General features: G+C 54.3%; 6 protein-coding genes across 6 annotated transcripts; 2 read left to right on the forward strand and 4 right to left on the reverse strand.

The window, feature by feature from the left end:
- Window positions 1-404: 404 nt before the first annotated feature.
- Window positions 405-2934, forward strand: BO86DRAFT_385059 (zinc knuckle domain protein). Its single transcript, XM_025671023.1, has 2 exons — window positions 405-1613; window positions 1673-2934. Exons 1-2 carry the CDS (start codon window positions 621-623, stop codon window positions 2567-2569), a joined length of 1890 nt encoding a protein of 629 aa, XP_025532967.1. The 5' UTR covers window positions 405-620; the 3' UTR covers window positions 2570-2934.
- BO86DRAFT_415039 (putative haloacid dehalogenase-like hydrolase) lies at window positions 2820-3953 on the reverse strand (the record flags this gene model as incomplete). Its single annotated transcript, XM_025674880.1, has 5 exons — window positions 2820-3047; window positions 3143-3305; window positions 3391-3600; window positions 3682-3714; window positions 3814-3953. The coding sequence occupies 5 exons, from the start codon at window positions 3951-3953 to the stop codon at window positions 2820-2822; spliced, it is 774 nt and encodes a 257-aa protein (XP_025532968.1).
- Window positions 3954-4548: 595 nt separating this feature from the next.
- On the forward strand, window positions 4549-5523 carry BO86DRAFT_452696 (uncharacterized protein; the record flags this gene model as incomplete). Its single annotated transcript, XM_025676945.1, has 1 exon — window positions 4549-5523. One exon carries the CDS (start codon window positions 4549-4551, stop codon window positions 5521-5523), a length of 975 nt encoding a protein of 324 aa, XP_025532969.1.
- A 12-nt stretch (window positions 5524-5535) lies between these two features.
- Window positions 5536-7126, reverse strand: BO86DRAFT_352329 (putative metallo-beta-lactamase domain protein). Its single transcript, XM_025669474.1, has 3 exons — window positions 6918-7126; window positions 6008-6788; window positions 5536-5911 (listed from the first exon to the last, which is right to left on the reverse strand). The coding sequence occupies exons 1-3, from the start codon at window positions 7055-7057 to the stop codon at window positions 5717-5719; spliced, it is 1116 nt and encodes a 371-aa protein (XP_025532970.1). The 5' UTR covers window positions 7058-7126; the 3' UTR covers window positions 5536-5716.
- Window positions 7127-7720: 594 nt separating this feature from the next.
- Window positions 7721-12904, reverse strand: BO86DRAFT_77331 (uncharacterized protein). The gene is made up of 3 exons (XM_025677662.1): window positions 9474-12904; window positions 8023-9417; window positions 7721-7962 (listed from the first exon to the last, which is right to left on the reverse strand). Exons 1-3 carry the CDS (start codon window positions 12804-12806, stop codon window positions 7807-7809), a joined length of 4884 nt encoding a protein of 1627 aa, XP_025532971.1. The 5' UTR covers window positions 12807-12904; the 3' UTR covers window positions 7721-7806.
- Window positions 12905-16455: 3551 nt separating this feature from the next.
- has1 (ATP-dependent RNA helicase HAS1) lies at window positions 16456-18800 on the reverse strand. The gene is made up of 5 exons (XM_025676404.1): window positions 18120-18800; window positions 17815-18060; window positions 17290-17765; window positions 16973-17233; window positions 16456-16917 (listed from the first exon to the last, which is right to left on the reverse strand). Exons 1-5 carry the CDS (start codon window positions 18718-18720, stop codon window positions 16663-16665), a joined length of 1839 nt encoding a protein of 612 aa, XP_025532972.1. The 5' UTR covers window positions 18721-18800; the 3' UTR covers window positions 16456-16662.
- Between the last annotated feature and the right edge of the window lie 2671 nt (window positions 18801-21471).

A 21471-nucleotide genomic window follows, 5' to 3' on the forward strand; every position in this document is an offset into this window, starting at 1 on the left:
GATGCAAAAGATGCAAAAGATGCAAAAGGACCCCAAGTAAGGTCTGAATACCTTCCGAGATGCAGAAGGGAAAACAAGAGAGAAGATGACAGATGCCCTGATCTCCGAGGGGGGCTCCAGGAGACGGACACAAACAGACAGACAGACAGAGACACAGACAACTAAGAATAGATAAAGCCAAACGAACCGACCGAACGGTCGGTCCGCCAGAATCCAGCCATTAGTTCCTCGGCAATCGACGCAGAGGCATTGTTCTAGAGTCTAGACGCTCATCGATCTGCTGCAGGGCAAACTACAAGTCATATAAGTCCAATTAAGAGTCTGGGAAGCAAATAATGCATACGGAGGTACGTAACCACCAGAATAAAATAAGATAATAGCATTGCTACTAATAATAATGTGCCATTTTCTTGCCTGGCACCCGGTCGGACCATCCCAATCGGGTAAGGCAGTGGCTCTCACACCGCCTTCCGTAAATTTCCCCGATCATGCTTCAACTTTCAACTTTCAAGTTTCAAGTTTAGTCTTCGCGTTGCACAAAAGCACTTCCGACTCTGCGCCAGTCATCGTCCTCCAAATCCAACTCTCCTCCGCCCCGCCAATACCTTCCTTCTCGCAGCATGTCTGCTCCCCCGTCCGATGACGGTGACTCCCGGACCGCCGCCGTTGGACAGCTGAACGGCGCCTCCGTTCGCTCCTCCCGGCAAAGTTCCCACGACCCGAACCCGAACCCTCGCAAGCGGCAACGACGCAACGGCGCCGCGGACGATCGCAAGATCCAGGATTTCGTGCCCCAGGGGGCCACCTTCAGCGCCCACTCGCTGGATGTCGATCCCGACGACGAGACGTCTTCCTCCGGCTCCGACAGCGAGTCCGTGGGCACCAGTTCCTCCGAAGAGGAAGGGGACAAGGCCGGCGCGGCAGCAGCACCGCCCGTCAGTTGGAACAAGGGCAGCAAGAGTGCGATTCGGACGTCACTCCGCGGGAGTCGCAACGCAGCGGAGGGGAATCAGCCGAAGCCCGCTGCGTCGAAGTTCGACGCGGTCAACGACCAATTCTGGCGCAGCCGGAGCGCGTCGACTTCCTCGGCCAGTGACCGCGGCGATGCCGCACCGAGCAAGTCCGATCGCGACGATGAGATGGAGGAGGGCGAGGTAGACGAGGCGGAGAGCTCGGCGGAATCGAGCCAGATGCAGGGATCGGTGGACTCGGATGATTCGGACTCGTTGGACTCGGAGGCGGACGACTCGATCCTTTTGAATATCGGCGAGCGGGGTCCCGGCCAGAATCTTGGTCAGACTCAGGATGGCATTCTGACCCCAGACGGCGACGATGAGTACGAGCCGGTCACCAATGGTTACAGAAAACGCGGCGCACAGGACGATCTCATCGACTCCCCGAAGATGTCGAAAGAAGACGCACACCGCCGATATGCCCAGAGGTACCCGACGGCTCCCTCCGTCCTCGCCGATCTTCACCGGGAGGACATGGACTTCCAGGCGAAGTACAGGTTCTACGACCGGGACATCAACGCCATCGATCTCCAGCTCCCGATCGCCTGTACGGAGTGCTTACAAGAAGGCCACCTGGCGGAAGTCTGTCCCTCGAAGGAGGTATGCCTGCTTTCCCCGATCATAGCGCCCACTTGCAAAAGTTAGCTGACCAGAGACAGTGCGTCCATTGCAATGCCTGGAACGAACACCAAAGCAGCCTATGCCCCACCTGGCGCCGCTGCCAACGCTGTCGCGAGCGCGGCCACGACGACGACACCTGCTTCTCCGCCCTGAAAGGCTCCGCCTCCGAGACCCCATGCGATTTGTGCGGCTCGTCCGACCACCTCGAGCTCGACTGCGACATGATGTGGAAGCTCAGCAACCCACACGACTCCACGTCCGGCCCCGTCCTCGTCTCGATCTCCTGCGCCAAGTGCTGCAGCAACCGCCACCTCATCGGCGATTGTCCCTCTCTCAAGAAACCCCTTCTCTCATCCACCTGGACCCTCCACGGCATTGAACCGGGGATGATCACAAACACCAACTCCGTGGTCAATAACTCCCGACGCGGCGGCGGCAACCGAGGCGGCCAAGCGCCGGGCCCCCGCGGCATGAAGATCCGCGGTCGGGCCGACCAGCACCGCCCACCGTCCTCCGACAGCGACGACATGATGAGTCGGCTGCGTCAGCCCGTCAACCGCAGTAATAACAATAACAACAACAACAACAACAACAACAACAACAACAACAACAGCAATCGCGGACATATTCGGTTCGGAGCTGGCATCGGCGCGAACAATAGGAATATTGCACCGCCTGGTGGTGGTTATCGACAGCGGTCCTTGTCGCCGAACGGCCGCCCGGGTCGCGGTGGTCGTGGCGGCGGCGGCGGCGGCGGCGGCGGTGGAAGAGGCAGAGATAGTTACCAGCCCTCGTCCGGAGGTCGAAATGCGAGACCGCCACCCGCACCCTCGCGTCCGACCAGAGGCGGCGGGGGAGGACGTGGTGGTGGTCGGGGTGGGAAGAGAGGAGGAGGGCCTGGTGGAGATGCGTACCGTCCGTCGCGTCGCTGGTAAAAAGGCGTGGATCGATGCAGGATGTGAATGGTTGGTTGAGTTGACACGACTGATACCCCCTCTACGAGTGGCTGCGGGTATAGATGCATGTTTGCGTGCTTGGTAAAATACCCCGGGATGATTAACTTTCTTTTCTCTGTTTGTCTTAGTATCTTCCCTCGAGACGGAAAGGAGCCAGGGCAGGTCCTTTCTTCAGAGCATTATGTACAAATGCCACAAAAAGCCATTGTCTTTTCTCTATTGATCTAAATCATTGGGCCGATGCCGCGGCCGTGGGTGCATCGGTCGTGGGAACTTTGTTTCCACCTCTGTGGCCGACGAACCCTTGGTCAAGGATGTCAACCAGCTCATCTAAGCGCTCAATGCAGAGATCGGTATGCTCGTGGTCTTTCAAATGAGCATTGTGGTCGTTGAGGAGGAGCACGGTCGCGGCCCCCGCCATATGCCCGGCCGTCATATCATCGAGACTATCGCCGACCTGTCCACGGGATTCAGCATTAGCGGAACATTCAGTCCGTCTGACTCAAATTTGACCCCCACACCCGTCAAGGCAAAGGGCGAGAACCAACGCACCATAATCAACCCCTCCCCACCATCCTCCAACCCCCACTCGCTGGCAATATGCAAAATCCCCGCCGGATCCGGCTTGGGCATCAACCCCGGCGTCTCGCGGGTGATGATCGGGAGAAAGACGTGCGCCGGGAGATGATTCTGCAGGAGATTCGTCACGGGAGCCCTATTCATTTCATTATCCCCACCGTAGTCAGCAGGCCGCAGCCCTTCCCAGGCAAAAGGCGAGAAAGGGAGGACGGAGGGCGCACTCAAAATTCCGCGTACACAATGCCCGTCGAATCCCCCGCTGCTCCAGGTAATCCATCAGATCCACCAGCCCCGGTTGCGGTTGCTGATGGCGCATGGCCTCGCGTTCGATGGCCTTGATCTTGTCGGCGGCTTCGAGTTGGGCGGCGGCGGTGGGGAGGCCGGCGATGTGGTGCAGGATGTCGGTTTTATGGTCAATGCTGAGGACGGCTCTGTTTGGAGGTTTAGGATGATGGATGGGTGGATTTGGGGATCGGGGATGTATGCCGGGGAAAGGGGGGGTTTGGGTTTACCGCATCTCGGCGAACATGTAGTTCTGGGGGAGGCTTTGTGAGGATTGTTAGATTCTTTGGGTTGGTTGAAAGAGAGGAGGGAGAGGAGGAAGAGGAGGAATAGAGTATGTGGTTTATCATCTGAAAGCTCACCATAATGTGCCGTCGACATCGAAGACGATGCCCCTCAGCGCGGGTGCGGAGGAATCTCGCGAGTTCTCCGCATTGAGGGGCGCGAAGCGTCGTTGACGCAGGGGGGATTGCGGAGCTGCTGCTGAGGAGAGAGTAGCCATGAAGCGATGGGAGAGACGCAATGATTTGAAGGGAGAAAGGATCATTGAATCAGGCAAGCTTGTGAGTCAATCCAGGATAGTTCAGGATTTGGAGACGGAGAGAGTGGAGAAGGAGAAAGGGAGAGAGGGAGGAGGAGGAAGAGGAGGGGAGAAAGTCTGACGTTTGCGGGTCCGAGTGGCTCCGCAGCCGCCGATAAGATAACGAAAGTCATCGTCGATGGAATGCGGAGACAATGTAGTAACACATCCCTACTAACTATACAGAAGTAAGAACTGCATGGTCAATATTGGATTCGTGTTTCCTCTGCAATGCAGATACTCATTATCCATCTTCTTCTTCTTCTTCTTCTTCATCATGTCCATTGAAACTCGGCATGTAAGGACCAGCCCACAGGGTGGTTCCTTCCTGCAAAGCCCATGCACATCCTCCTCACTCCTCCCACCACCACCACTCCTCAGCCCTGCCTCCCCTAAACAAAGTAGTCTCGAAACCACACCATGGAAGCATTTACTATCTTTTTTTATCTCACCACCCCCTCTCCCGACTGCCACATTTACAAGCCCCAACCCACCTGCTCGATCGTTCATCACGAAAATGGCCTCCTCCTCTGCTGCTGCTGCTGCTGCTGCTGTCCGCCGCCGCGGCGACCAACCCTTCCTCCCGGGTGCCAGCCTCGCTCGCGCCCTCCACCTCACGGCCACCATCCTGATGCTCAATCTGCTACTGTTCGTGGCCTTCCTCCGTGACATCGACCCGTCGTCCGAATTGTGCCACCGCAACGGCCTCTGCCAGTCCATCCGCCGCAAAGAGCGTCGCATCATCCACCTCAGCTCCCTCATCCTGGGCCTCGAGCCCGCCGACCCCTCCCACCCCGATGACCCCGAAGCGCATCCGCGCCACTCCACCGTCGACGCGCAGGTGATGCAGAGTCTCGCGACGTCGTCCCCCGCGGCCACCGAGCGAGTGAGCGGCTCCTCGCTCCGACCGAAACGGCCGCTGCCAACGGCGAGCATCCTCTCCCTGCGGCCGTCCAACCGTCCGGTGAAGCGTAGTCGAGGAGACAGCGCCGTGACTAGCCACTCCGTGGTTGGCAGCAAGACGGCAGATCCAATCACTGGGATGCAGCAGCAGAACGTCGTCTACCCGCCGCGCATGAGTGACTCGATCTACTCGGCCACCCTCAGGAGGAGTCTGTCGCTGGGGTCGGAGCGCCGCCAGAGTATGGTGCTGCCCCACATCCGCTATTCCGGGTTCATGACGGAGCGATTGCGGTTCAGCGTCTTGAGCCAGCCGTGGTCGATGGTCTCGGTCGTCGCGCCGGATAGTACTGAGGTGCCAGCGCATCACCGCGCCGAGCCCGTCCTGGTCGAGGAGACGATGGACCGGCTGCAGCCGGCGTGCTCGGTGGACAGTTATCCGGGCCAGTTTCTCATCAGCGATGGGGTGGAGTTGAGCTGGTTGGCTACGGCGACGCAGCGCCCTGGTGCTGAGCTGGCAGAAGATGAAGAAAACAACTCGCCCACTGCTCCTGGGTTGCAGATTGCTGTGAGGCCCTGTACCGAAGTTTAAGGTAGTGTGTGTGTGGAGTGTTGTCAGGTCAAAGATGCAAGTATCATTAACTCAACTGTACCTTAGAGTATACAGGCTTCTCGTGCTGTGCGAGAGAGCATTCATGCATCCGCACTGACAGGGACCTGGTATGATTGTACTGTACAATAACGGAAAAGCAACGCGCGCGCAGTGTATACCTTATATAGCTCCGTCACAAACAGACTTCCTTGTAAATGGCATGATCCAGATACCCCATAGCCCTGACGAAGATCTTAGCACTCTCCAAGACCCGTTTCTTGCTGTCCCCGTGCGTATGCATCCCCACAAACGCGCCATACGTCGAATCAAAGTCGGTGTGCTCGATCGCCTTCCAGATCTTCAACACCTCATCCGGCGGCAGCGGTATCTACCGTCAAGTCCGAGTCAGCATATCTCATCTCTCACTGCACTCAACCACCAACCCCCTCAACAAAAGAAAGGAACACCACAAGACGAGACAAACCATATTCGGATACGACCACAGAAACGTAAACGACGCCGTCCCCGGCAACCGATCGACATGATAGATCCCACTCGGCACCGTCCCGATCGTATCGGCAATGAGCAGCGTGCGCCACGCCCGCCACCACAGCACCGTGCTCCCCGGGAAATGGCCGCCGGTCTTGATCACCTCCAGCTTGTCCTGCCCCTGGCCCTGGCCCTGCCCCTGGGCCTGACCTGCACCTTGGCCTAGAGTACCCCCGTCACCCCCGTCACCCCCACTTCCGTCCTGTTGCTGTTGCTGTTGCTGTTGCTGCTGCCGTTGCCCCTCTAGCTGCTCCCCCAACACCTCCAACAAATCCAACCGTGCCCCGTCCCAGAAAACCTGTTCCTGTGACTCACCCCGCCGCACAACCCACTCCTCATCCTCGCGCGCCAGATAGACCGGACACGCGAACGCGCTGGCCCACTCGAGGTGCGTGGCGTAGTAATGCGGGTGCGAGATGACGATGGCGCGCAGGCCGCCCAGCGCCGCGATGGTGGCGACCGTCGCGTCGTCCAGGAAGGGGATGCAGTCCCACAGGATGTTGCCGTGGCGGGGGGTGCGGCAGAGGAAGGCGCGCTGGCCGATGGCGAGTTTGGGGACGGTGTGGATTGAGATCAGGGTTGCTTTTTTCAGGTCTGCGTCGGGGGTATCTGTGGGGAGGAGGGGGTGGAATTCGTTGTGGTAGGGGTGCGTTTCGTGGTTTTGGGCATGGGTCTGGTCGGGATGGCGGAGGGCGCGGAGGGTGGTCCATGATTGTCTGTGCTTGCCCCGGGTTAGTCTTCTGAATGATGTGCTGGGGAAGGGGGAGGGGAGGTAGGGACGGAATTTGTGTTCAAGGGTTCTTGCTATACGGATGGGACTCCGTGCTTGGAGTGGCGATACGTACCCCGTGGGAGGGATGAATTGGCGGGGATCATCGCAGATCTTGCAGTTGGGTGGGGGGGAGGTGGTCGGGAATTGCGTGCCGCATGTTGCGCAGATGATGAGGTCGAGGGATGATGACGATGATGATTGTGAGACTGGCATGGTGGATTGGAAATACAAGTTGAAGCTATCATGCAAAGAGGTTGAGGACAGGACGAGAGGTGAGGAGCAGATGGTCAAATTCCTGGTGAGGGGGGGGGGGGGGGGGCGTCTTGGGTCTTATACTTCGTGTTGACTACCCCGCATAAGGAACCTTTCCGTGGTTCATGGGCCATCAAACACGATAGAGCTCAGATCCATGGCAGGGCCATGGCGGTTGGAGTCCCCATGTCATCATGACTAACTTACTAGCAGGTAGTAAATTGACTGACAAACAGGACAGCTATGCAACCCCCACTTATCACGCCCCCCATTCTTCTCATACTGTGCCCCTCTCATGCCAGCAACCACAAGCCGATAAGCTAGGGGCAATCATGGATAGCTACGGAGTATACTCACTATGCATAAGGCCGCTGCTTATGCCCTTATGACCTTGTATACGTATACTAACTACATACTAACAAGTATCAACTCGTGGGTAGAACCATCTACAAGTTTACACCCCAGTCACCCAGTGCATCAAATCAACTCAATATGTAGCGCATCACTATACGACAGCAGCAAGGGATACATGGTATAACAAAATTCACAGGCGCAACCTCGTCCACCCACACAAAAAGAAAAATCACGCTCGCACAAATGCAAGACGCGGGTCATAGCACATGGTGCAACTAGTCATGTCATTATGTCGTAAACGGTCCGCATTCAACAAAACAATAAAAAGAAAGGGTATCAACTGAAATCAGAAACGTCTAGTCAAGCTCGGCATCAACCTGCTCCGGACTGGCCGCTCGATACTGGCTTCGCTTCCGTCGGGCCGGGCTGTGGTGACTGCCCGAGTTGAGGGGACGAGGCCCCGTCGGTTTGCGCGGCGGCGGCGTGCTGCGTGGGGATTGAACAGCAGAACTCTACAGAAATCTCGTCAGCATGGCTCGTCTCAGCCGTCCCTTCCAGGAATGCACACTAACCCGTGAAACAACACGATCCATATACGATCGCTCGTCATCATCCTTGATCTTCGGGGGCCTCTCCGGGATCAGGGGCCCTTCGTCTTTGATCTTCGGGGGGCGTGGAGGTCCCGTCTGGCGAGAACTTGCTTCTGAATAGCCTGCGTCCGAGATGGGAGATAGCCGGCCACCACCACTGTAGCGCGGGTTGGCATTCACACCCGACAGGCTGGGATTCGATCCCCACTGGTCGGACGGTGCGGTGTAGACCTGAGCCTGCGTTTCCAGCTGCGATTGGTACCGTCCGGTGGGTCCCTGGCGGGGTTGGGGATGGTGCAGATCGAGGCTACCGCGGTGAGCCCGATATTTGGGCGTTTCAGACACCTGAGATGGCACCAACGGCGACGGAGGTCGGTTCTCATGTTGCTGGTCATCTAAGGTGTAAGTGGAGCGCAGTCGATCTTCGCCCTGAGGATCATAATAGTTCGTCGTTTGATATGGCCCCTGTGCAAGGTCGGACCCGGAGCGCGAAGCATCGAAAGACGCCCGCTCCTTGCGATTCGGTTGAATGCTGTTACGGATGTTGTCACCCATCGACGAGGCGGTGGTCTTCGACCAACGTGAGATTTTGGGGAAGAACGAAGAGCTGCTGGATTTGTGCTTCTTTGCCTTCTCGGTAGTCTTCGGAGTGGTGTCAGTGCTCAGAGCCCCCGAAGCCATCGCCTCCCGAGGGGGTGTCGAGACAGGAGCCGAGCCAGCTCGGTCCTGTCGGTTGTTAGAGTTTGGCTGAGACACCAGGTGAGGGCTCAGGAACTCTCCGCGGTCGTCCTCCAAATCCTCATCAACCTCTTGGACCGTGCTCACACGGTTCTCGAGGCCTTTCCGGAACTGATTGGGATCCTGGACGAGCTGTGATGACGTCGAAAGGTATTCAGAGGGGTTCCCAGGAGAGGAAGTTCCCGCATGACCTTCTGGCTCATAGCCTTCTGGATCCACGCTGGCAGCCCGGTTACCGTTACGCGCAAACCCGTGATCCTGGTTTTGACGGAGAGCCTCAACCTCCTCCAGCAACTGCTCCAACATATCCTCGATCTTGGTCAGATCATTCGAGTTTTTCATACTCAGGCCCTTAAGCGCCCGTTTGAAGATGTTCTTCCGCTTCTGGCTCAGTTCCTCGCCGTCGTCCATAGACATTTGACGAGCGCTCCGCGCACTGACCGGCAGTGGACGTGGCCCCCCAACAGCCCGATATGTACGCTCGTGCTGTCTGTCGCTGGCCTCCATGAGCATTCCATCTTGCTGAGCGATGAACTTCTTCATCTCCTCGAACGAGTTGCGCATCTCGGCCGCGCTTCGGACCAGCGTCACCAGAATCTCCGTATCTCTTGCGTTTCGTTGCGCATCGCGAACAGTAAGCTTAGACAGTGTCAGCAGAGGTTTCTGAGTATTGGTGAAAGGGAACTGGGACTTACATGGTCCATGAGTGCGACGATATCCTTGGACTGAATACGGTCAATGCCTTTGCCGGTGGCACTGTCATATAGCGGAGATCCAACCCCATGGGAGTACCCACTCAGCTGTCGCTGATGGCCGGGTATGAAATCATCAGCTCCCAAGGGACTGTCGAACATACCCATGTTGGCATCAATCCCTCCCATCCCCTTTTTAAGTGGTTCAGGCGTATCAACGCTTGGAGAACGGGGATTGGCAGCCGAGACATAGCCCTCGTCTTTAGCTCCAAGGGGAGTCCCATACAATTGCCGCGAATATTGTTGGTCGTAGTAGTCATTCGCTGCATATTCGTCCTCAGGGTAATATTCCTGGTCGTATTGCGCGTGGTCGACCGACCCCAAACCCAGACCCGCACCAGCAGCCGCACCAGCAACGGCGCCACCCTTATCGAAGAGAGGGGACGGAGCATCTTTGGAAGGCGTCTGATTGAACGACCAACTAGCTTCTTGAGCCGCCGGTCCTTGGATGATGGAAGGGTTGGTATTGATTTCCGATTCAGTATCTGGAAGTGGGTCTTCCTCGGGAAGGGGGCTCTGGTCACGGATTCCGGCGAACATATGAGTCGGATCTGTCAGGTCTTCGTACGACTGGGTGACACTCTGCGGAGGCGAAGTGGCACCCATACGCCTCGGAAATGATGTAGCATCAGGACTGGACACAGTGTGGCCTTGCTTGAGGGGACTTCCTTGACGAGAAGCATGAGGAGTCTCCTCCGATTTCTCCATCGCCTCATCCAGGTCGCTCTCTGCTTGTTCAGGAATGTCGTGCATGGAGCGATTAGCAGCAGACTGGCTGGACTTGGTGTCCAGAATAGTGGGATCCAATAGCGAGGCAACTGCCGACTCTACGGCGAGGGGATGGACAAAGCGAGGATTGGCAGCGACGCCTTCAGCGACAGGTTGGCCTTGCTTCGCGTGGTCCATGAAAGTAACTTCGCTGTCCTCGTTGTGCCCAGGCATTCTGTTACGCTCCGTGCTCGCAGTCGAGTGGGCATAATCATCGCCGTCGTCTTCTCCATCTGAATGTTCAACCCAGCGACTGCCTCGTGGCGATGCTCTAGGCGTTTCCTCGTAGCCCAGCTCGTGTCCAGGGTCGTATTGGTTTCTAAGGGATTCGGTCTGGCTATTGATGCTGAGTCCCTCCGGGCGGGTTGACCTTGCGAGGTTGGTGCTGGGAGCAGACGAGAGCGAGTCAATCGACAAACGTGGCTCCAGCCTCTTTTCATCGTCCGAAAAGTCGTGGTGATCATAAGAAGTCGAGTTCTGCTTCATCGGAGACTGGCTAATGTTGCTCGCCACGCTTTGAATTGGGCTAAGTGTCCGTCGTCGGCTTGTAAGGTCACTATAATCGGTGTCATGATGCCCTGAATGTACATCAAGCAAGTTGGCTGCAGCCGCCGCCGCAATAGCTCCGGCCGAAGCACCTCCGACGGACGAATGACTCGAGACGCTGCGCAGAGACAAGTTATGGCTAGATAGGTTGCTGTGCTTGAGTTTCAAATCATGCTGCGAGCCCACAGAAGCCTGACCCGGGGAGCGTGGAGTTGGGGACATGGTCTGATAAAACGACCCACGCGAAAGGTCGTGCTCTTTAGACTCCTCGTAAGGGTAGGGATCGGCAGACTGCTCTGAGAGCAGCGAAGCCCTTGTCAGATCTGACTCGATTGCACTGCGTAACGGCATAGGAGCAACGTTGTGTCTCTGGAAGACCAGTTCAGTTTCGTTGATGCCTCCTATCGGGCTGTGGGGGCCGCTGCTTCTGCGTCCTCCTTCGCTACTAGCCAAGCTCGACCGCGAATCGTGATGTTGCAGAGCCGCCGCTGTTAGGGCGCTACCGACGATGCCCGCTTTTTCTGCCTCGCGCAGCCCTTTGCTTCGCTGGCGCCGCAGCTTTTCTTGCTCAGTCAACTCTGGTCGATTGGCCCATTTGATGTAGCCAATATCTGGAGACTTCTCGCTACCCTTACTCGATCGTCGCTCGGCCCGAGAGGGGACCGAATCTCCCGAGATAGTGATTCCCTCGTCACGACTATCCTTGTTGAGAACAACTTTCGGTTTTCGAACGTCAGGCGCACTTGCATGTTTTGACAGTCGCCTTCCGAGTCCATCCCGTGAGGGTGTACTGGCGGACGAGTGCGAGGCGTTCATGTCCCGGTCGAACTTGGAGGTATTCGACATGACTTTTTGATCTTTCTTCAGCTCTTTCAGTTCGGGGAGGATCAACCTCCGAATCGCGTCTTCGACGGTTTCAAGTAGTTTCGGGTTGTTGATGGACGATTTGGAGGTCCCGGACCGGAAGGAGTACTGGTCACCGGATCGGCGATGCGAGGAGACGGCCGAGGCGCTGAGGAGGCTGGACTCGGGACTGATCATGTCGTCGTGTCCTCGATGCCGTGAAGACTTGAGATCTGCCTCCTCACTGTCGTCGAACTTACTTCTCTCTGCCCGTCGACGCTGTCGGGTGCCGTCGCGAGGATCGTTGCTAAGCTTTTCTGCCACGCGATGAGCGATCCGCTCGGTGCTTAAGCTGCGACTTCGTTGCCGTCTCGGGGTCTTCAGGTAGTCCTTGGACTCGTGGCTTGGACCCCGCTCTAGGCTTTGACTGCGCTTGCGACGGAGGCCAGACGAGGGGGCATCAAGCATGCTATCTGCAGGCATGGAGGAGATATCCGAGGCGGGCAGCATGTACCGTGTGTCGCGCGACAGGCTGGAAACCTCACTACCACGGTGGCGATCCATGAGCTCGATCTCAACGGGGGAATGACCAGGAGGCTGGTTCTCATCGGTCGCTGAGTTGGAGGAGCTTATACTTTGATCATCGGGGCCGGACTCGGCCAGTAACCGGTGCTTGTGGGGCGAACTGAGGGAAATGCGGCGGGAATAAACCGGTTTACGGTTGCCGCTAGACTCGGTGATTTGAATATGGTCTCTTTGGTCCTTCAGCTTCCGCGCGGAGGAAGGGGTCACTCTAACACGGACGCTGGGCCGAGAAACCAGGGAGCCAGAACCCTTCCCGCCCTCGAAATACTCGATGAGCAGGGAGGTCTGGGAGTGTTGCGACGAGCGGGACAGCTTGGAATCGTCCCCGCGGGAACGATGGTGGTGTTTCCGACGGGTGGGGATAGTGACGGGAGTCCCGTCGTCTGGAATGGAGTAAGAGGTTTTGTCTGTGCGGCGAGAGATGTCAGTTGCCAGATCAGTGCCTGTAACGCTGCCGCCTGTGGTGTTGGTGTCGACAATGGATTCAGTGGGGGCAGGCAGGACCGGTCTGCAGCGCGTTTCGACGCCCATCATGGTCGATAAGGAAAAGAATTCGAGGGAGTCAGTCTCGTTGTCTTTCCCTTTCTCAGCCAACCCGAATCATACTCGGTTCGGGTTTCTTTTTTTAGGACCTTGAAAGGATGGGGGGGGGCTGATCTCTTTTGGGTCTTGATCTGAGATCTGGAGAAGGGGGAGAAAGCGTGCAGAAGAAAGGAGGGAAGGGATGAGACAGGAAGAGTAAAGGGTAAGTGATGAACGGAATGGATGGATAGATGGATAGATGAATGACAGGAACTGGTTCTGGATCCCCGACTGCCAGTTAGCAGATTGGAGTCTCACCACAAGCTCGGACCGATCGGAAGATGCAGTAAGTGGGTTGGGGTTGGCGGCAATTGCAGACAGACAACTGCAGACAAACAGATACAAGCAGAGATGGAGGTGAGGGAGTGGGAATGGAGGCAGGATAGGTAAGGATGCGATCAATATCACAGCAACAAGCAAAGGAAGAACAGCGTACCAGCACTGGAGAAGGTGGTGGGGGGAATGGATGGTTGGACAGTTGGAGATTAGACGCGAGTGTAGCAACAATCACCCGCGGAAGAACTCAGCAAGATAGAATGACCTTGGTGAGAAAAGCGACTGGGAGAATAGGAAGAGAGGGAGAAAAGAGAACGTGCGACAGAGCGCGAGAGGGAAAGAAGAGGCGAGTTGTTGAAGATCGCTCAGTGGGAGTGGATGCTTGAATCAATCAATCATCTAGTTGGTGGCCATGTGCATTCACCGCAAGAGTCCCCATGCATTGGTGGCTGTCCAGCCAGAGATCACAGAAGGGGAGGGGGGATGGAAAGGAAGGCAAATTAGGTTGTAAAAAGAAACAAATAGTAATACAAGACCAGAATAAATAAATAAATCAAATAAAAAAAGGAATCTAGACGGAGGAACACCTGGAGGAAAAGGAAATCCAATTATCAGCCCAAAGAGGGAGCAGGAGTGAAGGAGATGGAATCAGGTACAAGACAGGGTTTGGCGGGAATAACTCCGAAGCTAACAGAGAGAGAAAGAGAGAGTGAGAGAGGGGAAAAGTGGGCAAGCAACAAGAAAAAAGCAGAAGGCTGGTCAAGGAATATCAACACTTGATGATGGCTAGTTAGATTTAGCTGGCTGTCAAGTTAGTCCTCATAAACCATAGCCACCACTACCACCACCACCACCTTCTTCTTCTTCCTCGTCGTCCCAGCCAAGCTTAAGTAAGGTACGCCGATTACAATGGATGAGCTGGCACAGAATCGATTTTCCGAGACAGAAAATCAAATCCCAGACAGAGAAAAAGAAAAGAAAGAATTGTCACCCAACAACAACAACATCGAAACAATAAGAGCACCACTGCCGCCCTTCCACTAACAGCATAAGCATCACTCTCCAGCCTCGCTCTCTTTGGGTTTCCCACCTTATATTCTGCTATGTAAGTGAGCTTGGATCGTCCTCGCTTTGGGTGTCCATTGCTCTCTTCCACGTCGGCTGGGATCGGTAGAAGTGGGCTTTCCCTTCTTACGTGTATGTCTCTGTGTGTGAGTGAGCGTTTCCCAGCAGAGTGAGATCCGTGCAAGGTGACCGAGCTTTGCGCGATGATCTGAACCTCCCCTTGGGATCGAAGTATAAGTACCACCTATCCACCTCCAGAGGTGTTTTCTCGAATCGTTCGATATCAATCGCTCTCCTCTCGGGTTTCCCGGTCTTGCCGCACTCAACCTGAACCGCAAGACAGCCTCGAGTTCCGTAGGATGGGAATCTTCCGCTCCAGGGATGGTGTCGACATTTCATACCTACTATGAAGCGACAGACGGGTTATTGCCTCCGTGGTGCAACCCAAGATGTGATCTGTATCCTGCCCGTCTGGCATTCTGTGTCTTGGGTGGCCCTATAACCGTTGTACAGGTGTGAGAGGGGAAGTGAGCCAAAGCGAACAAAAGAGCGAGTCGTCTTTTATCCCCCCATTCTGACGAGGAAATGAGCTGGGGAATAACAGGTTGTCGCGATTTGCGACCAGGGAATTGGCTGGGATTTATAGAGCATGAAACACGAGCAACCAGAACATTTGTAAAAGCAGCCCTCTCTATGACCCATCATAAATTCGCCACGATCTTCAGAGCTGAAACGAAGCGGCGTCACTATGGACCATCACCACTATGGATACCATTCCAGTATCATCACCACCATCATCATCATCGTCTGCCTCATAGCGGATAGCATCAAATTCAAACGACTAGTGTAGGTACCGCAGAGGGAGACCGATCCAGGTTATCCCAGCAGTGGGCCTGTCCGACCCGTCGCGGACCCGCGGGCTCGAGAGTCTGACTTGTTCCCCAGGCCGCAGGCAGAGCAAAGCTCCAAAGTAGTCAAGGGCCAAGGCCCACCGAGAAGGCCTGTTCGTTTTTCTGTCTTGAACACCCGCCCGCTGACTGCACGCGGGTCTCCAGGACGACCAACGTTCCGGTCTCTTCGGACGATGGAAAATCTGCCAACTCATCACATCCCGTCGATTGCGAGACTCCCTCGGTGATTGGTGACCACCGTTACGAGGGTCATCCAGTAGGACCACAACGATCAAGGTTCAGGCTGCTTACTGCCATGTCGCATGCAACGTTGATTTTTTTTTTTTTTGAATGTCGGATTTCTGGTGGCCATATGGGGTGGAGGTGAATGGGTGGATTCACGGGACGAACGACGGCAGGGGGATCCATCCATAGGCCACTTATTCTCCCAGCCACCAGAAGGGGAGGAGAAGAGAGATTCTACCCGACCAGCCACCTATGCTCCTTGCAAGTAGGAGACAAGGCTTGAAAGCAAGATGCATCTAACTCCCGACGCTGGTTCTTTTTTTTCACAATTGGAGGTCTGTCCTGCGGTGAGAGACCCGATCGGAGGGGGAAGCAAGCCATGGCAGCCGGCAGTTAGGCAGGAGTCAAGACGCATATCGGACGTGCAGCCGTTTGACGGACCGGGCAGCAAGCAAATTCTTTTGTCGCATGGATTGTTTTTCCTGCAAAAGAACAGTTGTGCACACTAGCAGTGCCCGCCCGTATGGGGTTTGTTTGTACCCAATAAGTTAATGGCGAATTCGAGCAGAAGGCGGAAAGGGAAGAGTTCAGTTGTTTTCTGGTCACTGAGAAGTGTAGAAAGAAATCTCTCTTCACAGCCCTCCATTCTTAGCTGCCAAATTAGGCAGGGTAGATCTATTGCCCGCCCTCCTAACTAAGGGGGTACCGTCCACCTGGCAAGCTGGTGACCATGCCATACTCGGTGGATGTCAACTTTGGTAGAACAATGTACTTGGTCTTCAAGTTATTCAAATTCAATCTATTCCATTCTAGGTAGCTAAGATCCCGGTTTAACTGCTGTTGATGTGCAGTAAAGCGCTGAGCTCGGAGCTGTTCAGAGCTTGCATCTGACAGGAAATGCATGAAATTGGCGGTTGTACCACTCTTCTTACCGCAGGCACTGTCAACAATCCCAATCTTGGATGAAAGGCGTATCTTCGATCACGAATCATGGGACTACAGGCTAGTCTGTAGTTTCTTCATAACGAAGAGATGGAGCAAGACTGGCTCAGTGACTTTGATGCGATGTTACTCAACAATTACTGAATTGCATTTCAGCATATGAATCAGAGAGTATTCAATATCTCCTCATAGCTATGACTTCAATACGTCAAAATCCGACCTCTTGCTCTTCTGCTTGGATGCTTGGATGAAAAGAGGAACAATTACAATTGTGAATCAACCATATGTAGTAGACAAGCCAAATATCCACAGTATCGAACTCCGAGACTATATGCCAAAACTCAAAAACCGCACAATGTTACAATCAATCACTTTTGCTCTGCGCTGACTCATTCATCGTCGTGCTTCCGCTTGAACTTCAGCCCCTTGTTGTTGGGCTGGCTGCCGTAGTTGCGCCGTCCCTGCTGCTGCTGCTTCTTGTCGCGGCTCATGCTGGAGCCCAGGGTGATATCAATGCGGGGTGGCGTCGAGAAGCCGAAGCCCTTGGCCACCTTGACCAGGTCGAGTTTGTGCACGTCGAAGACGGAGCGGAGCGAGTGTGAGGCATAAGCCTGGAGATAGGCACGGTAGCCTTCCTTGGCGGACTGGATGAAAAGTTAATATCCGCGTCAGAACAACGAAGACAGTAGTCAAGCTTACCTTGTTCAAGTAGTAGTTCTGTCCGATCAGCTTCTCAAGCTGAGACTGGACATTGACGATCTTGCTGGCGGGGAAATCGAATTCCACAACGGGAACACGGGCCTCCTTCAGGTGCTTCAAGAATCCGACCTCGGAAGGCTGAAGGAACATCAGACTGCGTCCCTTACCGTTCACACCACGAGCCGTACGACCGACACGGTGAACGTAGTCTCTGGTGTCATCTGGGGGATCAAACTGGATGATCCAGTCGACAGCCGGGATCTAGAAAGGAAGAATGTCAGAATTGTGGCTCGTAGTGGTGAATCATGGTAACGTACATCCAAACCTCTAGCAGCAACATCAGTACAGATCAAGGTTCCCTGTTTGGCGTTGCAGAACTCGAAGAAGGTGTTGGTGCGCTTCTGCTGCTTCTGCTTGCCGTGAAGGTCGAGAACTGGAAGATCGATGTAGTTGAGCAATTCAGCGTGGTACTTGACACAGTTACAGCTGGAGAAGAAAACAATGATCTTCTTTTTAAGGTTCCGCTTGAGGAAAGAGAACAGAAGCAAGAAGCGCTTGTCCGCTTCACAAATGACGTAGCCTTGCTCCAGGCCCTCGACCGTACTATGTTCTTTGCGGTGGTCAACGTTGATGTAGAGAGGGCCGGGTCGTAGCGAAATGCGAGCCAAGTCCTCGACCTTGGTGGTTTGCGTAGCGGAGAACAGCATCGTCTGTCTTTCCTCAGAGGGCAGGATCTTAACAATCTGGCGCATTTCATCCTCGAAACCGACTTCAAGGATACGGTCCGCCTCATCTAAAAGATGTTAGACCATCCAAGTTAACACTGTTTAATACCGACGTACCGATAACAAGCGTCTTCAAGTTCTTGAAGACGAATCCGGGGGTATTCTGCAAGTGATCGAGCAAACGTCCGGGGGTGGCAATAAGCAAGTTCACACCCTTGGTGAGTTTCTCAGCCTCAGCTCTTCGGTTGGCACCGCCAATAACGATACCATACGTCTGGGAATGGTGTGCCATCAACTCTCTAGCGACACCAAAGATCTGCAGGGCCAGCTCTCTGGTGGGGGAAACCACAAGAACACCAGTACCTATAACAAGTGGATTAGCACGCAAACGGATCGAACGATCGAGCTAATGGAGCACGCACCGTTACGGGGCTTGAACCGCAGAGCGCTCAGCATCTCCACAGCAGGAATCAAAAACGAGAGGGTCTTTCCAGAACCAGTCTTCGCAGCACCGAGAACATCACGGCCAGCGAGCAGCGGGCCGATGGTCCGTTGTTGAATCTCAGTCATGGTCTCGAAGCCCATATCCTGAATAGCCTTCATCGTCTTCTCCGAGAGGTTCAATTCTGAGAACTTCTTAGGCTCCGAGTCCGTGGTAGGCAGGCGGACCGTATCGATCGAAGGAAGGTCGGCACCGGCAGTCTTCTCATCATCGGCGCTCTCTTCACCCTCGCCCTCTGCCTCTACCTCCTCCTGGCGGATCTCCTCGTCGCTGTCGTTCTCATCCTCGTCGGAGTTGTCGACTCTGCGCTTCTTGGAGGACTCCTTCTTGTTCTTCTTCTTGTCGCTGTTCTTCTTGGGGGTCGTGCCGACTTCCTCCTCCACAGCATCAGCCACTTCGGTCACGGCTTCATTCTGGACTGGGGAGGCTTCTTCGTTGTCGGTCGCAGGGCGGGCGCCGCCACCGTGCTTTCTCTTGCGCTTCTTGGAGAGAGACTTTGCGGAGTCCACGGGGATCGGCATTTTCGCGAGTTGTCTGGTGTCGACGAAATCCTCACGGCGAAAAATAGATTCTGGTGGTGGAAGTGCAGGGCCTGGAATCGCGACGGCCGCTTTTCTCTTTTTTTTTTTCCTCCGTTTCTGCCAAACTCCGCGTCACGTGCTGATAAGACGGTGATAAAGGTGGGCCACATAGGATGCATGCCTGAGGCATGAATAAACTATCAGCACATCCCTCCGCCGCGCTCCAATAGCAGAAAACTCAAATCCACGGCTGGTAATCTCCCTGTACGTGGCATGTTGTCAATATGACCAATATAGAAGGATGTAGAAGCTACGAAGTGGCAGGCTACGCGCATGTTGATTGAATGTAAAGGCTTCACCGCTCGTCAGGTTGGCATCTTTGCATCGACCAGTATGATAGGTGTCGTGCCTATAGGACATACTATACCAAATCAACTAGTCGCTTAAAGCGCGTCCGTTCAGCCTTTGGGCTCATTCTACTCCGTTGGAATAAGGCGCAAGCCCTGACGTTCGAGGTACGTGTAGACGTTGGTCCTGAGGAATCAGTGCAAGTAGACAGAATGCTGCTCCAAGAAACAACAATTATGCTGCCTGGCGCATACGCACTCAATCACATTACTGCCCTTGGTATCGCAATCTGCGGTGCTCTTTGAGGGCCTTAGCCCGATCAAGTCCTTGTGATTCAATCAATCCCTTTGCATAGCCACAAAATTACGCCATGAGGATCATGAAATAATATTCGAAGAATGACAAAAAAAAGGAGAAGAGCTGTGTCGGGATCCGATAACACAGGAGTAAGTCACATCTCTAACTAAAACGTAGGGCAGTATATGAAATTTGATGATAAAGAGAAGAACAGCAGCAGTCGGCGATTCCTGGAACTGCTTGGCCTCACCCTTTTAATAGGTGTGGTCGTGAACGATGTAAACCTCTTCTTGAAGATAAACAAGATTCATGAACTTGACCGTATATTCCGTGGAAGCCTGGCGCTTTGCGCCAACCGCCAGCATACCCCTTTTTGCTAGTTTCGTTCATTATGGCGTGAAAGGAGAAGAAGCCGCTGTGGAGCAAACTGTCAAGCTCTTCAATTGTTCAGAAAGACAAGAGAATCGTGAGACAGATTCGCTGTTGTAGCCTTTATCCTGCTAGTCCAACTGGTAAGTTTGAAGACACGCGAGTGATATTCCGATGAAGCAGGCCTGTAACCCAGTGCGAGTTCCGGTATGTATATACTGTATCCTTCGCTTCATGCTCGCCTTGCAAGCTCGGTGATTGGATAGCAAGATTCTCATTGGAAGCGTGTGCTGGAACATGGATGCCATTGTTGTGCGGCCTGCTGGGGCAGCCGAGACTCGAAGCACGTAGACACGTCATAGTAATGTGGAAACCGGAGATCCGTCCACATAACACTGAATGCCATTGAGAGTTCTTGTTTGCCCATACTAGGATTGACATATTTGCATGGGTACAGCAGGGGGGTTACTAAGGCTTCCCAGCCGTGTCTTGAGAAGGTTTATGCGTACACAAGATCCCCAGCCAGCCAAGGTGTTTGCGTGTTAGTTAGGCAACCGAATGACTAAGTTCGCTCGGAAGTTCGGATACATTTTACCGTGCTGCTGGCTAAGAGCCTGGACTAGATAAACATGGACTGCACAGAGCAGAGCCTCCAGAATTTAAGGGGTGAGAAGTGACTGTAGGAAAGTGCACCTTGCATGTGTAACAGATCATTGACAGCTGAGAGATCAGATTGAAAGATCATGTCGGTTGGAAGAATGCGCAACGGGAAAAAATAGGGTTGTGTTGCGGAGCAGAACGACCGCTGCTGGACTAGATTCCACAATGGATCGTGTGGCGGACAGCCACGCAAACCTTGGTTGATTTATTTTCGAAAAGAATTTGCAAGTTCCCATGCCAAAAATAGGAGGGGGGCGTGCCATGGTTCGCAGCGCCCAGCATGTTGGAGTGAGTCTGAACTTCGGACCCTTTTTCTTTTCTGATTATTAAGGTACCGACTGGTCTGAGGGCTGGTGCCGGTGCAGGTGCAGGTGCTCGTTAGCCCCTCAAGGAGAACGTTGCTGGAGATATTCTACGATCGATTGCTGCGTGACCGTCTTCTCTTTTGCTGGTTGAGACATGATATCCCATAGTCAAATCTATGATCAATAATATATGGGGTTGGAGTGGATCAATGGGGAAAGACGTCATGATGCGCAGACACGGACGGCCAAGTGTCGAGTAATTTACCGTTCATAGTGGTAAAAGATCGACTGCTTGTTGATCAGGGACGTACAAAAGATGTCGAGCACAAACAAATTACTCAACATGTATGAGTACGAGTACTCCATAAGGCTCATGTGCTTGTGAATCACGAAGTGGTGGAGAGGGCATAGTACGATTTGTCTCACAATGCTAGCGGTCAGATCGTGTTGTACACTGTAAAAGAGACAACTTTGATTGAGATTGATTAAAGGAGTTCATAGTCCCACATCTGGTGCTGTGTGGGAATGACCTGGAGTTAAGCAACTGCTGCAGAGGGGGGCTGTGCAGTAAGACTTGGGCTGTTGGTAACTCCTAGGTAGGCAAAAAGGATACGAATACGTTGAGGATCAGCTAGATCAACCTGAAGTACGGAGTAGCAGGTGTATCTATCGTACGGTCAATTGAGCCGTCTGTCCTTTTTCAAGTTCGCAATGACAAGCCAAGCTCAACGCCCTACCAGTTCAAACAATCTAGGCGCAGTCGGCGACAAGT

Source organism: Aspergillus japonicus (genome assembly GCF_003184785.1).
Source record: "Aspergillus japonicus CBS 114.51 unplaced genomic scaffold BO86scaffold_2, whole genome shotgun sequence".
Classification (NCBI taxonomy): domain Eukaryota; kingdom Fungi; phylum Ascomycota; class Eurotiomycetes; order Eurotiales; family Aspergillaceae; genus Aspergillus; species Aspergillus japonicus.

What these genes read in the sequence shown, in the direction of transcription:
- BO86DRAFT_385059 (XM_025671023.1), top strand. Translation starts at nt 621, where the DNA reads ATGTCTGCTCCCCCGTCCGATGACGGTGACTCCCGGACCGCCGCCGTT. An exon ending in AAGTCTGTCCCTCGAAGGAG is followed by an intron (nt 1,614 to 1,672) that starts GTATGCCTGCTT and finishes GACCAGAGACAG; the next exon opens with TGCGTCCATTGCAATGCCTG.
- BO86DRAFT_352329 (XM_025669474.1), bottom strand. Translation starts at nt 7,057, where the DNA reads ATGCCAGTCTCACAATCATCATCGTCATCATCCCTCGACCTCATCATC. An exon ending in CAATTCATCCCTCCCACGGG is followed by an intron (nt 6,789 to 6,917) that starts GTACGTATCGCC and finishes GGGCAAGCACAG; the next exon opens with ACAATCATGGACCACCCTCC. An exon ending in TGTGGTCGTATCCGAATATG is followed by an intron (nt 5,912 to 6,007) that starts GTTTGTCTCGTC and finishes ACTTGACGGTAG; the next exon opens with ATACCGCTGCCGCCGGATGA.
- BO86DRAFT_77331 (XM_025677662.1), bottom strand. Translation starts at nt 12,806, where the DNA reads ATGATGGGCGTCGAAACGCGCTGCAGACCGGTCCTGCCTGCCCCCACT. An exon ending in TCGTCGCACTCATGGACCAT is followed by an intron (nt 9,418 to 9,473) that starts GTAAGTCCCAGT and finishes ACACTGTCTAAG; the next exon opens with CTTACTGTTCGCGATGCGCA. An exon ending in TGGATCGTGTTGTTTCACGG is followed by an intron (nt 7,963 to 8,022) that starts GTTAGTGTGCAT and finishes AGATTTCTGTAG; the next exon opens with AGTTCTGCTGTTCAATCCCC.
- has1 (XM_025676404.1), bottom strand. Translation starts at nt 18,720, where the DNA reads ATGCCGATCCCCGTGGACTCCGCAAAGTCTCTCTCCAAGAAGCGCAAG. An exon ending in GCGGTTCAAGCCCCGTAACG is followed by an intron (nt 18,061 to 18,119) that starts GTGCGTGCTCCA and finishes CACTTGTTATAG; the next exon opens with GTACTGGTGTTCTTGTGGTT. An exon ending in CTTGAAGACGCTTGTTATCG is followed by an intron (nt 17,766 to 17,814) that starts GTACGTCGGTAT and finishes AACATCTTTTAG; the next exon opens with ATGAGGCGGACCGTATCCTT.